Source organism: Danio rerio, chromosome 8, assembly GCF_049306965.1.
Source record: "Danio rerio strain Tuebingen ecotype United States chromosome 8, GRCz12tu, whole genome shotgun sequence".
Classification (NCBI taxonomy): domain Eukaryota; kingdom Metazoa; phylum Chordata; class Actinopteri; order Cypriniformes; family Danionidae; genus Danio; species Danio rerio.
This window is the reverse complement of record NC_133183.1, coordinates 25,961,196-25,979,861: the sequence shown is the minus strand read 5'-3', so window position 1 is coordinate 25,979,861 and position 18,666 is coordinate 25,961,196. Positions and strand designations below refer to the sequence as shown.

The window sequence follows — 18,666 nt, the reverse complement described above, 5'->3', positions numbered from 1 at the left end:
GGTAGTTAACCGTGTAACTAACGTTAATCAGATTCAGTCTATTGAACGCATAAAAATCGTTATCGTAATTTACTCGAATGCACGCCTCATATTCTCACACCCCCTTTAATAGGTGTTGGACCCCACAGGTTGAAAACCCCTGTGCTAAATGACTAAAGGAAAATATTAATGAATGATTCAGTTCTTCAACTCAATATTAACAGTGCATAAGCTAAGCTTGGACTTTTGCATATTAATGAACCAATATTGTAAAGTTTTACCCAAGTAGGATATATTTTATAGAAGGATATTTTTACCCTTTGAGGACAGGAAACTCGCTCATCACCATGACTAGAGAGTCTAGTGACTAATCGCTTGGAATAAATGCGACAAACCCAGAGGAACTAAAGCGAATGGACTTATGTAAATGCACACCTGTCTCTGGAGGGCCCAGCCGTGGCATCTAACATGAATTAATGAGAAAATCTTTCTGCTCCTCTATTAAAGGCTGCTTCCGTTTGTAATAGGCTGTAACAGTTTGTAACTGATGGATTATTCATGAAGAAGAAACTCATGCATACCAAAAATAAATAAATAAATAAATCTCCGATCTTTTTGAAAAATGTTGTCATTGTTTTATTCTTTGTCATTTTTAAGGCAATCCATTACAAATTTCACACACCACGGGAATGACGACAGCAATGTTCGGTTTGGAAAGAGCTCACCATGCATATCGACCGAGGTAAAGAAGAAGAGAAGGAAAAGGAATCCAGCAAGGATGGGATGCGTCATGCTCTGTATTTGGGAAATGAGACGAGCGGCAGAGGCTTAACGCGGAGCAACAGGTCAGTTGGTCACTGAACCCGTTGGCCATTTTGGCACAATCATGCATATCTCACTGAGGGAACATTGGCACTGGACAAGGGCCACATCTTTAACACATAACTGACACTTTTTCTTATAATTACCTCTTAGCAATAATTTCAACAACTACTCTAAGATTTACTGGCTTTATTATAGTGGGATCAAAAATAAACAGTATTTGCTAAATTTACACCATGCCGTAAAAATTCTCTGGAAAGTGATATACATGTGTTTCAGGATGCTTGTAATTTGCTTTTGGGATTTACAAGCCAGCTAGCAGCAATGCGTTCATGAATATTGAACAGGATTAAAAAAAGGTTACATTTATGCAAGTAGAAATTCCAGGTTTACATCTGAAGCACAAAGCAAAATTGAAAGCCCCTTAAAATAAACACCAAATTAAAAAGACACATGAAAAATGAGGTTCTCCTCCGCAATTAAATAACTATTTTCTACTAGCTATTAACAATATCCATAGAAGTGTAAACAAGCCTTTAAAATCAATACACCTATTAGCACTCTCAAACAAACCGTGTCACCCAATGCTCCCTTTGTCAGACTTAATCTTCACCTGCAAATTGATTGATGGATCACTTCATTCTCTGCTGTGCCAATAACTCTTGGCCAAAGAGAAGTGTGTTTAAACCTTGTCTGGAAGCAGATTTTTACAAGTTTATCAATCTTAGTAGAACAACAGTCATTCTTGAAAATGTGGGTAAAAAAAAAAGAGGAAATCACTTTTTGTAAACATTATTTTTTTTTGCTCAAAATTTGTAGATTGAAGATTTAAAATAAAAAAACTAAACTTTACAGTTCATCATATATAGCACATGGAAATGTACAGTACACTCACCAGCCACTTCATTAAGTACACCTTGTTAGTACTGGGTTGGACATAATTTGTACAATTTGCCAGTTCATCGATAATGCAAATCTCACATCAACTGGATTTGGACTGAGATCTGATGTATAATTTACATTTAATCACTTTCAATGCAGACAATAATTTAATCTGAAGCAAGAGAACAACAGACGCAATCAGCAAACATTGTAGATAAAGTGCAGTGAATTCTTGTTTAGTCTAAGGCAGTGAACCTAGTACATTTTTGAAATAGAGTAGAGAATATAGGTTGTTTTCACATGACATCAATGATGATGCACGAAAATCAGATGGAGGGCAGGAAGTGATTCTTCTACATAGGAATCGCTATCAGAACATCAAAATGTAACGCTTTTATGGTGTTTATAATTGTTTAAATCTGCCAAATTAAGAAATGCGGAACAGCTTTTATAGAACTCCAAAAGTTTTTGCTCATAAATGGGAAAAAGTTCAAAGAAACTTGCTGAAAAACGAAAGAAAAGGCAGCATGTAATAAACATTTGTTCAATACATCCATGTGTACAAATTTTTTTGAATGCGAAAACTCTTTTGAGAGCACTAATAAAGATTGACAGGCCTAGCTATACCTATAAATATGCTAATGTGTTATGTAAAAATCTGATACAAATATCCCCGCACTTATACAACATCCAGGAGAATATAAATAATGTACCCTATCATGTAATAGCTGCAATGAAATCTCCATCTTGTTTTGCAATAATTCAAGTCTCTACTGGCGTTTCGGCAGAATAAACAACCATAAAAGTGAGATGCACAGCAGCGGTGAATGTTTGTCGATGGTAACTTAAGTTTGTCGACCAAACAAAAAAGAAGTGCATAAATAATAAAATAAAATAAATAAATAACAATGTAGACTATGCGTCCACACTTTTGTATGTTATTTATTGATATTGTATCTGTTATTTCATGATGTCTGGAAGAAAAACTATAGTAATTTAAAATAATCATGTTTTTAAAGCACATAGTAAAGTGTATGATGTGTACAACTCTTTGTTAACGAATGCTACAGAATATGTAGCATAGCAAACTGATAAATTGTAATAAATACTAACGTTAGTGTAAAATGTGGTGCATTTGTGTATAATTATAGCGTAGAAAACTAAAGCCTATTGAATAATTTATTTATTACTACTGTAGTGTTTTACCAAAGCAACAGTATAATTACTAAGACAGTTTAAGTAAATATCTATAGTATGCTTCCAAACACTACATTATTTACTATAGTATTTTTCATGTACCGTAATAGCTTATACAGTATCAACCGCCTTGTACACAGGCAAATATATTATAGTTTAGTAGAAAACTCAGCCCTCTTCATAATATAAGGATTGTGCCCAACATACATGGTTATTTTCTATTTATATCTCCTTTGAAATATGGTATAAATTGCACAAATGTGGGCCTTCCACTATGTCTCCCATTCAGTGTTTACTTCCTGCCCTCCATCTGAATTCAATGCATCACCAGAACCACCTGAATGAAAACAACCTATAGTATCAAATTTAAACAAAATAAAAAAGAAAAGATGTGTTTTAGCTTTTTTTTAATAAAATGGCTCGATGGCATTTTTTAAGAAAGACTTATTTCAGTTGCTGGGGTTCAGTCGGGCACATAATTTCACCAGCAGGGAACAGTCCAAGAAAAAGTCTGTGAAAGTGATTATGTACCTCTTTTGAATAGCACAACAAAGCACCATTCACTTGCACGATCCAGGCTTCTGAAGGGCGAATAATCCAGAAGTACTAGATTTAGGTAAATGAGTGCAGAGCCAGTGGGTTTTTTTAGGCAAACGTCAATGCCTTTGATTTGATGTGAGTGGTTATTGGCAGCCAGTGCAAACTGATGAAAGGAAGTGTGACGTGCTCTTTCCGGCTCATTAAAGACCACCCTTGCTGCTGAAGTCTGAGTTACACAGGTTTGAAAGCACTGACTGGAAGGCCTGTGAGAATTTAAAGAATATGATTTGAAGGGTCTAATTTTCCTGATATTGTATAAAGCAAATCTGCAAAACCAGGCAGTTATAACAATGTGGTCTATGAAGATCAGCTGATCATCAATTATAGCTCCAAGCATCTTGTCTGTTGAGGAAGGAGTTCTGGTTGATGTACCTAGCTTATAGTTTTCTAACTTAATCATAATAAACACACCTGATCCAGTTAATCAAGACCTTCTGGCTTATATGAAAACTACAAGGTACCGTATGTCCTTTGAAGCAGAGTTGGAACTAGATTCTGCTTTGACTTCCAAGAACTGTGTTTGACACTCCTGTCCTAGAGAAGAAGTTGTAGAAGTCTTGTATTAGCTGAAACCACAAACGGTTCTGTTTTGTCAAAGTTGAGTTTTATTTACAATCTACATTGTAAAAGCACTATACAAATATAGCTGAATTGAATTGAAGCTGAATTCAATGAGAAATGTCTGTCCGGTATGCTGAAATTTAAGCAGCTGTTGTCAGATCAGGCTGAAATGAGAGGTAGAGTTGAGCTGACATCATTAGCATAGCTGTGTCCTGAAAAGTCATGTTTCTGAATGACAGATCCAAGTGATATCATAAAGATGGAGAAGAGAAGCAGCCCAAGAACTGAGCCCTGAGGCACCCGGTGGCTAGAATTGGAATCCTATAAAATAACCTGAAGGACCTACCAGAGAGGTACAATCTGAACAACTGAGGTATGGTTCTGGAGATGCATTTCTCATGAGTACTGACAGGAGGATCAAGTGGTAAAACTAGTTCAAAGCAGTGGACAGATTCTGCAAAATAAGAACTGATGACTTGAAAGTCATTCTTGTCAGAGTCTCGGTTATATGTCAACTGCTGAAGACGACTTGGAGCTGTCCAATAGTTGTAGTGTGTGAGAAAAGCAGAAGCTTTGTCCAAAATGGCCAACCCAGGCTCATTCTGATTATGTACCACTGTATACATTTCTGAAGAGTGCAAAATACGTTCCAGGAGCTACGTATTTTTACGCAGTTTTTGTTATCATGAATCCACCAGAGGCTGCTGTGTATACTTTTTGAGATCTCAAATTTCTCCAATTTGCCATTCGCACCGGCTGTTCTCAGGTAAATCCACCAGAGGCCACTGTCGACTGACTGGCTTACCGACTGACCAATCGACCGATCCCCCACCCTCAGTAAACCCAACCAATGGTGTTTTAAAAATCACAGATTAACCCGCCCACCACCTTCCCTAAACTCCAAAAATGTTTGGGAAAAAGCAATCCAAAAATGGCTTTTTTTTGGCTTTTGTTTTTGTCTTACCTGCTATCTGGAACCATTCTTGACCAGACTCGAACCCTGTTGTCTCGCTTAAGTCTGCTCTGCATCTCAAGCCCGCCAACATACATGTGGAGCTACTGGACAAACCGGTAACAGCAGAAAAGCCGTCTATACGGAGGTAAGCAAGAAATAGGAACAGGATCTTTAAAGCATTCATTTTAAAGATTAAATGCAGCCATAAGTAGCTCTGGCTACATAATTTGCGGTCTCCAAAAATGTATATAGGGCTACATTTCCAGAATGAGCCTATGTTGAAAATGGCATACTACTCTAGTAGTTACTACATTTGAATTTGGACATACTTCTCAGTTAACAAGTGGTTTCTCAAATATTCAGACCACCATTTCTGGTTCCAGCACTGTTCTTTCTCTTTCTTACACTGCGGTCACACTAGAGTTTGAGCTTGCGAAATTCTGTTGATCAGCGTTGCGAAAAGGGGTGGAATTAAACAGGATTATTAGACATTTAAAAAGCGAGAGATTGGTTTATGTTTGAAATTCCTGTAGAGAGAGGTCATGTTTTGATCTTCAATTGGTCTCACACAACCAAGTGATGCGATTTCGCAGGTCCAAGTTCACATAGCTTGAATTTTCCAATGCAGCGAACTACAAAACTTGTCATACAAGCTTGCGTTTTCCAGTCTGACGTATATACGTGCGTATGAATGAAAGTCTATGGCTCAGTTTACCAGATTGTGCCTAATTGTTGCTGCCATGTGACTGGCTGATACGGAATTTGTGTTAACAAGCAGTCTCAATAAAGTGGCTTGTGAGTGTAGTTCTCAAACAGAAACACAGCAACAGATGCATGTACTAAAACCAAAACATCAGAACTTCTTAATTCAAACAAGCAAATATGCTAAAATTTACAGCACATGACCAACATGTATCAAAACTGTGGGTAAGAACAAGTACAAACAGCCCTGCTGTCCAAAAAAGCAAGACAGTCAATATTTACTGAAACATACACATTCGTCAATGATGATTATTGAGTTTCAAAATGGACCTCTGGAAAAAAGAGGCTGCATAAACTGTTTTAGTGTTTCTAATGAGTAAATATTGACTTTTTTAAATGTAATTTAAATTTTGAAGTTAGGTAATAAGCATGCACTTCCCTAGTAATAACATATAAAATACTACTTTCTAATTTATGCTTGATATTGACCATTATTGTAAACTTACTTTAAGGCAGTTTTAGCAAATCATCTGTGTTTGTGCATCTTATTATTATTATGCCAATGCTAGAACTAATCCAAGGCTAGAACTTGTAATCGAAATGCCATTATGTTTGCTCAGCATGTAATGCAACCTCAGCTGCATGCAGTCTTTTTAAACCACCGAAATAATTCCTGTCATGGTGAAGAATAGAAAAGTGTTTTAAACTCCAGGGAGAATCTTGGGAATGAGAGGGCAGAGGTTCAGCGTGGCTGGACACGGGGGGCAGGGGAGTCAGACAGAGCTATTAGAAAAACGGCAGACGCTGCTTCATCTCCAATCATCTTTAGCAGCGAGCGGCGAGGCATCCCTCATGTTTCCCCCTGATGGGTCGTGTGTGAATGATATGAAGAAATAGCAGCTCTAGAGCATTGAGGGAATGGAGGGGCAAATTAAAGAAGCAAATCTGACATTATTGAGGGGTGATTGTGCCTGAAATTTCCGTCTGTGTACAGTTTGAGTAATGAATCTAAGATTTCTGTCTGGTTAACATTTACAAATATTACAGCGTTAAGAAAATATGCGCTTCTCTTAGACTTTTATAGCAGATTTTCTGCATAAATATTTAATCTAAATACAATGTAATAATGCAATGTACATCTGTTTTACCTGGGTGTCATGCTTTAGCATAGAAAATCTTGTTTATCATAGCTTTTAAAAGCTATAAATGGGAAACTGCAATGGGAAATTACTTTATACTAAAAATAAACTGCCCAAAATTTTTCCAGTGGAAAAATAAAACCACATTAACACAACCTATTTAAAAATAACTCTACAAACTATTTCACTACATAGTTTACCCATATTGGGTATACAATATTTCAAACAATTATTTCTTCCTATGGTCTCTTTCACCTCTGCTGCATACAAAAGATATAGAAAGATTTCCCTAATATAACACAGTCTTCACATGCTGACACACAAGCGTTTCTGTAGATGTCGAGATGCTAAATAAGCAAAAAAAATTGCATTGTTTGCGAAGGTCTTCTTCAGCACAATCAAATCCAAGCTATAAATCTGTTCATAGTGTCGGCTAATTTATGAAGAGGGGGAAACAAACTCACTTGCAACCCTTCTCAGTTCAAAGGCCGGAACACAGATATATTTTCAATTTCTCCAGTGTATTAGATCCAAAATCGGAGAATTGAAACCATCCGCTCCTCTAGACGCCTCACACTGAATCAGTCGTATTGGCTTTGAATGAGATCCAAATTGGAGGGGACATAACAAGCATGGCCTGTTTTCCGTCGGCCGGCTGGGTAAACTCATATGGTGGAAGTCGGGCTGAGCCCAGGTGGACTGTACTCTGGCGGGGTCTGGTTGGGCTTGATGCCCCTTGACTTCATGTATAAGATTAACTGATCCGGGATTTCAGCCAGGACGTCCTTGGCAAGCCGTGCCATGCTGAGGACATGGTTTCCTGTCCTGTCCATATAGTCTCTGAATGGTACAAACTGCAGGAACAGAAAAATGCAATAATTGTTACTTGAAGGAGCTTATTTATTCCCTGAATCACTGTCATATTTGCACACTACACAGAAATTTCCAATGTAAACAATGTAACTGAACCCTGTTGTCTTACAGAAGTACTCTGCAATCTTTTATTATTTATAGGTTGAACACAGTATCTTGTTTGTAAGCTTGAGATATTTTTTTTTGTGTGATGTTGCAATGTTCTCTAAATGTGAGATGCCTGTAAATGTAGGTCACCCAAACTTATTGCTTTACTTCTACAGACAGTTATAGTACTTCGACACTACACACACACTCCCTAATTTCAAGATTTCACACTTAGCTGATGATTAATAATAAAGTGTGTTTGGCATGCTGTCCCGGGAGAAAGCCCTGAGCTCAGTAGATCCTCGAGCCCGGGGTTACCTCCCGTTTGAAGGGCAAGGTCTCGAGAACTCCCCTGGTTTTAGTTAGGGCCTAAGACAGATTATAGGAATTGCTATGGAGAGATGAACTGCCGACTAAGGCTGCATTTATACTACAGATCTTGATGGTCAGTTTTGTGACTGTATTCACTATTTTTGCTGACCGGCTTACATTATCTTTTAAACTAGTATTTGATTGTCTGTATTCACACAGCACACGGCAAACGTGCCACGACCAGGGAAAAAGAGCGGGCACTGACTGACAGCTGATAATAAAAGAGTGCCCTTTACTCCATTCATGTATTTAAGCTGTTTGCAGGGCTTTATTTTATTAAAATTCTTTTTGACAAGTTATTTTAATGACAAAAGTTCTCATTTGGCCATCTTCTTTTAATCTAGGCCTTTTTAAAACAGCAGGCATTTAAATGTCATGTCCATGACATCATTTTTGCATGTGATTTATGCAATACTTTTGTATTAGTTTGTATTGTTTAAGTGGTAAATTTCGGATAAATTTCCACATATGAACAAGGCCTGAATCTGATTTGTGTAAATCAGAATCCATTTGATTTTTTTCCTGCAAACGCTTACATGGGCCATATTAGATCTGTGCCAGAATTCACTTGATCCATGCAGTGTAAATACAGCCTAATAGGCATAGGTAGGAGCCCAGGTCTAAATTTGTGCCAGAACATGCCAGATTCCTCATTTTAACGATCCCACTCCTCAACCGTCCTCCTCCCCCATCTGCTGTTCACTTTCACTTTCACTTTCTTCCGCGACTCCCCAACCCTCTTCACTTTCGTTCGCGACACCCCTCCGCCATCCAATGCCCATCCATCCCCCGCTCTTCACTTTTGCCGATGACAACCCCTTCTACTTTCGTGCACGACACCTCTACATCCTCAAGTAACATGCCGGATTCGTTAGCCCACTCTGTTCCAGGACCACACAATTCACAAATTAAGCACTGTAGGAGTCTAACTTAGAGCTCATCTATAGTGAGAAGAACATCAAAAACAAAACAAAAAAAATCAAATTTTTAGAGTAATGACTTCATATAATATCATGAAAGACATGCAAATCTTAATTCTAAAATCTCAATAGAAACTATAGAAAATATGATGAAAAAAAAAAATCATACAGATTATTTGTTGACTTTACAAAACTGATATGGGTTGAATTGAATTTAAACAAACAAATTAAGTTGAACATTACTAAATTCAATTTGTTTATTTAAATTCAGCCCATATAATCTATTTGCAACCAGTTACCTTAAAAAAATTGTAAATCCAAAGAATCGTTTTTGTATTAGTTTTAGAGTTCTGGTATTTCCAGTCTCAAGTGAATAATTCAATGACTCACTTGTGGTTTCATGGTTTCATGGCATTTCATTGCTTCTGGCTTGTATTTAATTATCAATCATTGTCCTGCACATTTTTAATCAAGCATGTCTCCTTGTTTATCACAAACAAACAAAACCAAAGCACATATAAAAGTTTAAAACTCCCCAAGCACAACTATGTTTATATATGGCTAATAAATCTACAGTCAACAGAGTATACATTTTCTGGACATCATTTTTGGCAATGATTGCAAAATGTAAAAAACAAAAAAAAAAAGAAAGAAAGAAATGTACCTGTACAATATCCCGCTCTGCCAGCTTTCCTCTGGAGGATATTCTCACATCATCTCCATCCAGCTCGACCATGGCTAAAAAGTGAAATCATGTTATCTACCCTCCAGCCAAGAAAAATAAATAAAAAGTCAATCTGAAGCTCTCTGCCCCAGCACGACACTAACATTTACCTCAATGCTGGAACATTATGAAAGGCCAAACACAAATACTAAAAGCAGATGGTGGGACAGGCTAATTACATTGAACAGCTGTGAGATCTGCATGCTGACATCTGCTTATCAGTCCAAAACCCTAAACCTCCCCAATTAGGTGACTTTTCATCCAGAAACTCTGCCTTACATGAGAGCAAACTGTGAAGTTGCGTTAACGCATACAAGTTTTAAACCTCCATTTGGGAACGCTAATATTAGCTTTCATTTAGTGGAGCTGAACTGGAAACTTTTAAGGAAGATGCTGAGTGCAGTATAAACAAGCAATAAAGGTTTATGTGGTACATTTTTATTTTATGTTTGCACTATATAAAAATCTAATAAAAAGAGTGAATGAAGTGAAGAGAAAATGGAAGATGTTTAAAAGATATAGAGATATTTGCCAAATGATAATGAAAATGTCTTTACAAAAGTTCTTACCATCAAACTCAGCCTGTCCAACTCCTACAATAATGATGGACATGGGGAGTTTTGCTGCCTGTGGAGAAAAAAAAAAGATAGAAAAGATGCATTCTACCTCATGATAAACAGTTTACATGCTCTATTACAACCCAACAATGGCTATTTGACATTATTAAATATTGCTGTAATTATGACCTGACATATTTGTTGTTAGTCTAAGAATATGCAAGAATTTAAGCTTACACATATATAAAAAAAGAAATGAATGCATAAATCAAATCCAGGTGTCATACTATAAGAAAAGGACGTGGTGGCACCTGTAGTACCACTTTTATGACAATTTTACATCAATTTCACATTTTCTACCAATAATACTTTATATATATATATATATATATATATATATATATATATATATATATATATATATATATATATATATATATATATATACACACACACACATATATATTTATTTATTTCGACACAGGGTCACTCTGAAAAGGTAGCCTTATATACGTTTCTGGAGATTGCGAATTATGCAGCCATAAGTAATTATGACAGCATTTAGTCTTTAAAACTAAAGCTACGGGGTTGTATGACAACGACAATCTGTGCTTTTGAAAACACTGTCGGTTGGGTTGGAAGAAGGAGGGTGGGTCAGACGATCGGTCAGTTAGTCATTCAGTCGACAGCGGTCTCTGCCGGATTTACACAAGAAGAGCAGGAGCAAATGGCACTCTTGAGAGAAATTTAAGATCTCAAAAAGCATACACAATGGCCTCTGGCGGATTCGCGAAAAACAAAAACTGCAAATAATCGTATCTTTCGGGACGTATTTCACACACTCCAGAAATGTATATAGCAGTACGTTTTCAGAATGAGCCTGGGTTGTTTTATTTTCCTGTAATGTAAGGGCATTCACTATGTATTATCATATGCTGTAATAGTTGGAGGTTCATTCCACTGTAGCGACCCCTGATAAATAAGGGACTAAGCCAAAAGAAAAATTAATGTATGATTTGAACCACAAAACCAAAAGTGTAATTTTTTTTCAAATTAAAATTTATACACCATCTTAAAGCTGAATAAATAAGCTTTGATGTGTGTTTTTTAGGATGGACAATATTTGGTGTAACAACAATTTCAAAATCTGGAATCTGGGGGTTAAAAAATAGAAATATTGAAGAAATCACATTTAAAGTTGTCTAAATTAGGTTCTTAGTAGGGCTGCACAATATATTGTATTAGCATCAATACAGCAATGTGATCATTCGCAATAGTCACATTGAAAGTATATGCAATGATCGTTTCGCAAGTGTTTTTTGAGGCATGTGACTGTATTAGAGTTTTAAAAGCATTTAGGCATAAGAAATTGTACCGTTTATAACTTTGACAAATTTATACGGAACAATTTTATTAAATTGTTTATAAAATGAAGACTTTCCAATATTATTTTACATTTGATTATTCAACTACTGTATACCTGAACAGTTAGACTCCAATAATACGCTGTTTATTTCATTTGTATACTTTTCTTTATCGAAATTCTTTATGTAACAATCTATTGTAAATTTTTAATTACATTTTGTGCTTATACATTCTTTCCAAATACAGTAGTTAATCTAGTGAAATTGTATTCGTATTGCAACATACAGTATATTACAGAATCAAAAAAATATCGCAATGTTAGATTTTTCCAATATCGTGCAGCCCTAGTTTTTAATAATAATAATAATAGTAATAATAATATATTTTATTTATAATGCACTTTTCTAAGACCCAAAGCGCTACAACAATAGAGAAATCAAACATGCAATAAAATACAAGTATACATAAAAAAAGATCTAAAATATAAACACAGAATAATCAAGAATCTAGAAATGCAGTCTTAAAAAGATGAGTTTTTAGCATCTTCTTAAAACTAGCTAGTGTGGAAGCTAGTTTCTTACAGAATAAGGTAGAGCATACCATAACCTAGGTGCAGCAACAGAGAAAGCTCTTTCCCCCATTGATTTTAGTCTACAGGGTGGTTGTTGAAGGGTGTGAGTATCAGCAGACCGCAGGGAGCGAGAAGGTGTATACTGAGATGTCACAGATATAGGAAGGAGCTGTATCATGTAAAGCTTTATATGCATGTGTTTTCAAAATGATATGGGACTGAACCGGGAGCCAATACAAGCTATAAAGCACACCAGTAATGTGCTGCCATGGTGGAGTGCGTGTGAGAATCCGTGCTGCTGAGTTTTGAATGTACTGTAGCCGTTTAGCAGTGTTAATTTAGCAGGTAGCATTTAACAAAGAGTGCATTACAATAGTCAATCCTGAAAGTGACAAATGCATGAATGAGTCTTTCAGCATCTGGTTGAGTAAGGTAGGACCTATTTTTTTCCTACCTTCTAAGCATTTTATATTAATGATACATTTTTTAATTTCACAATATTTGTTTCTTTTTACTTTATATTCGAATGATTGTTGACAAAAAAATAAAAACCAAAAATTTAAATCAATTCAGTGTATTTTTGCTATTGCCAATAACATGTGAAACGTAAGACTTGTTGTTCAGGGTCACATGTTAAGGTATTTATATATCATGAATAAAGATGTGATAATGTGATTAATAATGTTTTTGCAATTTTACCATTTGATATGTAATATTCATTATGCAAGATTAACGTTTTTATACATCACAATTTCATGATCATATTGCTGCTTTACATTCATAAGATTTTAACATGACTCACGAAAACCCAACAGCATTTTGTTAACCTTTCTATTTTTTGGAATCAAATATGACCTGGACCTATTTTCACAAAACTTTCAATGGCCTTCCACCCTTAACAGCGTTTACGAAGCAGCAGAAAATGAGTGCTTTATTTTAGAACACGCTGAGCCGGTCAGATCTGAACGAGCGATGGGGCTTCGATTGTGATGCTTAGAAAAGAATATTTTGACACGGCGCGATACTGTGAGGTGAAAGCCATGCATTATTCACACTCTCCTGGATCAACATTGTCTCTCCTGTTCTGGCTGTCCATATGAAGCCTGACTGACAGCTCAAATCCCCTTTATCAGAGCAGTAAAGAGCCAGTCTGTATTGAGCAAGCTTACCAGTGACAGCGGATAACAAGAAAACCACAGGATATTCACTAAAACAAAACTCACTTTCTCCCCAAAGCCACTTCACGGCACTTTCAATGAAAACTAATTGCACGTAACACGCATTAAACATCATCCTGGTAGTAACAAAGTAAAAGGAGGGAAACGCAAACAAGGGGAAAGCAGGATTTCTGTGAAATGTAATCTGAAGAGCTGATAATGAAATATACCTTTAATACATCAGATCTATAATGAGAGAAATATCGGAGGCTCCTGAGGCTTTGAGTTTGGAAAGTGCTCCCAGGGAAAGCCTGTTGAGGGGAATGAATAATTTGAGGAATAAAGCTGGCCGGACACACACTCTCAGTCACACTCATACGTCTGCGAGCCGTAATGGAGTTAGAATTGGAATTTCACCGGGGGCCACACACAAAAACACATCACAAGAAAAAACCACACACACACACACACACACACCAAACAAACAAACCCAACCTGTGGGGCTTGGAGAGCTAATCAAAGCAACTGGGTGATTTAGATCATTAATTACTACAATTCAGAGATCGATTTCTTCAATACCCCTTAAGCTTTATATATAGGGGAAACTAAAATATGGACTCTGCAAAGTGTAAGGAGATTATGAAAAAAAGCTAATGCAGAATCAGCTGACTGCTTATCTCTGAATTTCAGACATCAAATAGATTTATTTATATTGATTTTACTGCATGTGTATTTATTTCTGAAATACACAATCACAATCATATTTAAGTGCGTGTGTGAACACAAATGGAAGAAATAGGTCTGTGTTCTACAGGTTTGTTTTACAGTGTTTGTTTATCATTATTTCATTAAAACAGAAATAAAAAAACGTACATTATTATAAATATTATCAATAATATCTCATCCAATTATAAAAATTCCACAGATCTATAATAACATTACTGTAATACTGCAATATTTATTTGTTACATAATAAATTCTAAAAATTAAATCAAAGACTATAATTCTATTGAACTCTGTCTACTGAGTACTTTTCAAAAAAAGATTTTAACAGATTCATGTGTTAGAGCATTAGTCAGGGTTCTTGCACCTTTTCCAACTTCAAATTTCAAGCACGGTATGCTTTTCCAGCATCTAATAACCATGGTTAATTACGTTTATATGTTGTATGTACTTTTTCACATTTAAATCCAATGTGCTAATTTAAAAAACCCAATATGACATTTCAACTTAAATTGAGTACTTTAGAGCATAGATTTATTGAGATAGTTTTATCAAAAATGATAAAAAATAAATAAATACATTTTAAAAAGTTCAGTTATTCGATAAAGTATTTTTTTTAAGTTTGGTCTCTTTCTACCTAAAGTTGATATCTCAAGAAAAGAGCTGACAGTCAGATTTTGGTTGGGTGTAGTACCAATTTTTCATAACCAGTCGCTCATGATGTTTCATGTGCTATTTTTTTTTTTTTTTTTCAAGTGCATAGGTGCATTCTGGGTGAATGTCTCCTAAATACGTATGAAGCTATTTATGAAGTGCCAAAACAATCTAAATTTGTATTGTGTTCATTTGCATTCTTAAAACTTAAAACTGTATTCTTACATACCCAATATCTACAGTCTAAAATCTGAAGTATAAAAATATGTCTATAAAAATCTGACTTAAAAAATTAAGTTGTCTTAGATTTCAGATGTTCAATAATCAAGTTAAGAAATACAAATTCAAAACATTTCTAATAGGACATAATTAGTATTATTGACTTACAACTGTTAATAATTCAATTCAACACAATTGAAATTCAGATTGTTTTGGCTTATTATTAGCTCCATAAATATGTGTGTGCGGTGAACATTTTGCAATGAAAACTGGTCGCACGACAACAATTTATGCACTCGCACATATGCTCCCAAATATATTTTGAGATCCCAAATCTCAAGCAGGTTCAAGCACTTTCCAAAATCCAAGCAATTGAAAACACTATAATAAAAATCAAGCATTTTCAAGGATTTCCAGCGTGTAAGAACCCTGATTAGTTATGACCATGTTGGCACCTGTTAGCTTTAATTGTGGATAAAACTGCATCATTTTGAGCTTGTATCAGCTAATTTCATCTTCAGGGTTTAAAATAATTATTTGGGCGGGGTCAAAATCAGTGATGTAGCGCTTGTCTGCTTGTTCAGAGATGACGTGTCAGTTTCTCATTATTATTCATGGCTGAGTTTACTTTTCCTATGAGAAGACCCTGCTTCTTATTTATTCATGAGAGCACGTGCTTTCCGATGACAGACCTGCCAAGCTGTGAGACCACGGCCACGCATGGCAAGCAGTATTTAGCTATTCATGAAGGGTCGTATGTGTTTGTTTCCATGATCTACAGTAGTGGTTCTTAAACTTTTTTCTCTAAGTACCATCTCAGAAAAAAGTCCCTCCAAGTGCGACCATAATGACCAGTACTGAAATACAGTAGCGTGGTGGGCCTAATTAGGAAGCTAAAACTCTGCACAGTTAAAAAATGGCAGATTAATTCCTATTATTAAGAATATGTATTATTGTCAGCCACATTAAGCATTGTAAATAGTTTAAACATTAACTGTGCTTGCAGACAAAAAAATTTAAAGTACTTCAATGTTTAAAAGTTAATTAAAATTTAAAAGTAGATATATTCTTAAAAAGTAAAAAGAAAACTACTGTACTATTAAAGTATTAAATAGCTTATTCATCAAAACCTGAAAATGTAGCTTATACCTGATGGAAATAGGCTATATGTTATGCATACAGTACATATACAATTTTTAAATACATTTTGAAATATAAGTTGCATGTACACATTACATTTTATTGTATATTTGAAATCTAAACATTAACTTGTACTGTAAAATATGATTTGGAATTACATTTTTAAATTAGACAGTAGATCTGCTGCTCGTCATTTACAGTAGGCCTATGTGTGTCAGAATGGTGAGTGATGGACAGTGCTTGACAAATTCATACTTGGGGTATTCCTGAGATTTAGTGTGAATGACCTGAAAAAGGGGGTTTCATGACCCTTTGATAATAAAAAATAATAATTTATGGAATGAATCATGCTAAGAGAGTTAATCCAAAACTGTGGAAATCAGATTCTATTCCTCAATTTAAGACATGGTTAACTTATTTCATTCAAATATAGCATTTGGAAAGATTCTGGTTTGGAGTTATTGGTAACCTTGATAAGTTTTACAATATGGCAACCATTCCTTGATCACCTGGACCAATATGATGTTGATTCAGAGCAGCAGTGTAGTGCTTAATATGATCACTGCCTCTATTTTTATTCATTATTTTTATTTATTACCACTATTATTGTATTATGCTTATTTCATGCTTTCTAAATTGGTGTGTTGTTTGATAATTATTTAAAAATGTAAAACTAATAAAGGCACTTGTTTAAAAAATGTAATTACTAGACCAATATTTTTAGTTTTTTAATTACTTTTTAATTTTGAATAGTTTAAAGAGTTTTCATTCTGGCAAATAACTACAGAAAAAAATGTAAACATTCTTTTCTGTTGACAACACATTTTAAATCATTTTCTTTAAACTGCAAACCACGTCGCTTTAAGACACTGACAACACTCTAGTTCATTATTTCAACAGTATAAAGTTCTCAGCCATTGTTATAAACAATAAAACAAGCCAAGTATCGCCGTTTCATAAACCTGCCAGTGCAGATCGAGTGTTAATTTGTGGCGTTATTGTTAGCTAGTGTTGTTCCTGGGCTGCTTTTGTTATACTCGCCGTCCACCCCTGTCCATGTGCATTGTACAGACAGCTCACTGAGTGCCTGGTGCCAATGGGCAAGGATTACAAACACATATTTATGGGGTTGTAAGTAGGTCAGCATTGGCGGAAAAGCTCACGGGGGACAGAAGCGCTCATGTGTTGAAAGAAATAGAGTCCAAACAAACACATTTCACACACACATCATGTCTTCACTGCTTCACTGTTTCCAGCAGGTCTTTGCTTTTCTCGATTGCTTACTTTCTTTTTTCTCCACCAAATACCTCTCTCGGTCTTGAAATAAGTGCAGATTAGTGTGAATTATGTGATGTGGCACATTTACAGCTAGCCTATAATAAACTCTGTGAATTACAGTGTTTTCTCCTGTCCTGTTCTCCAGCCTTTATTCTTAGGTTCACTCCGACACATGCTCGCATCTGCTGGAGGATTTTACATTTATTAAATGTTTAATACAAGCTTCTCACACATTCCTTGCAAACATGACCCCTATACATGATTATTTCTAGTCATTTTAATTTTGATAATGTCACATTTCCAGGCTACCCCGCGTTTCCTCCAGAGTTTCATCTAATTTCGTATGCTTCTTTTTAACTTTCGCCTTTTGTTTTAGTTGAATTTGATACCGCATGGCGAACGGAAACCTCCGCATTTCGTGACTCGGTGGTCCTTTAAGGTAATCAAAAATCGCTGCTTACATGGTAGACTGTTAATGAGAGTATTATCTTAGTCATATTAAAATCAGAGTATTGGTGTCCATGTAAATGAAGTGCCAGATGATGTCGCAAGCTGTCAAAGACAGCACATTCCTCTGCCTTTCAGCATGCGCCCTCCAATGTTTTATTAAGTTTGACGTGTTTCCCTGGACTGTTTTAGCAACTGGCTGAATGTAAAGGAGGTCTAAGCAAAATTGTTTCTACTTTATAATTAATGTTCTCAACTCAATACAAAAAGCAATACAACTTTTCAATGAGTGCAATTGGTTGAATTCAATACTTTATTGTTATTATAATTTTCCATTTTCCATATTTGCAATGCCAGTATTTTGCCATTTTTTTTGCAGTCCATTTAAAATCCAACTTGGAAATCAATTTTTACTTTATTGGCATCGATTGTTTTGAAATTCAAATCGCATTAACATGCCTGTGTTTTTATTTCTGTAATAAATCTGGCTGTCAAGCCAGGATCTTGATGGTTTATTGTGGGTATGTTGTTTACATGAAGAAATCTGTGTTGCAAGTTAAAACTTTATAGTTAAAACTGAATTTAAATAGTTTTTGTCTTGCGTTTACATAAATTTTACATTTGAATAGCCAAAATCACAAATTTCAGTCTTTTAAATGTGATTAATTGCGATAATTTTTTTTTAAAAGTGCGATTTATTAGTTATTTTGTTTTAGCAATTGACAGCACAATTCATAATGGC

At 35.4% G+C, this 18,666-nt stretch overlaps 1 protein-coding gene across 10 annotated transcripts in view; it reads right to left on the bottom strand.

Annotated features, from left to right (window-relative positions):
• Positions 1-589: 589 nt before the first annotated feature.
• The window catches only part of cpne5a (copine Va), a 198,269-nt gene continuing 180,192 nt past the window's right edge, over positions 590-18,666 (bottom strand). For 8 of the 10 annotated variants that reach the window (XM_073909735.1, XM_073909732.1, XM_073909734.1 and 5 more), the window contains 3 exons: positions 10,383-10,440; positions 9,754-9,827; positions 590-7,691 (listed from right to left, as the gene is read on the bottom strand). In XM_073909735.1, the coding sequence (XP_073765836.1) occupies positions 7,503-7,691; positions 9,754-9,827; positions 10,383-10,440 (321 nt within the window). In that variant the 3' untranslated portion in view covers positions 590-7,502. The remainder of the gene's footprint in view (positions 7,692-9,753; positions 9,828-10,382; positions 10,441-18,666) is intronic. The other 2 variants (NM_001423518.1, NM_001123286.2) reach the window with 1 other exon arrangement.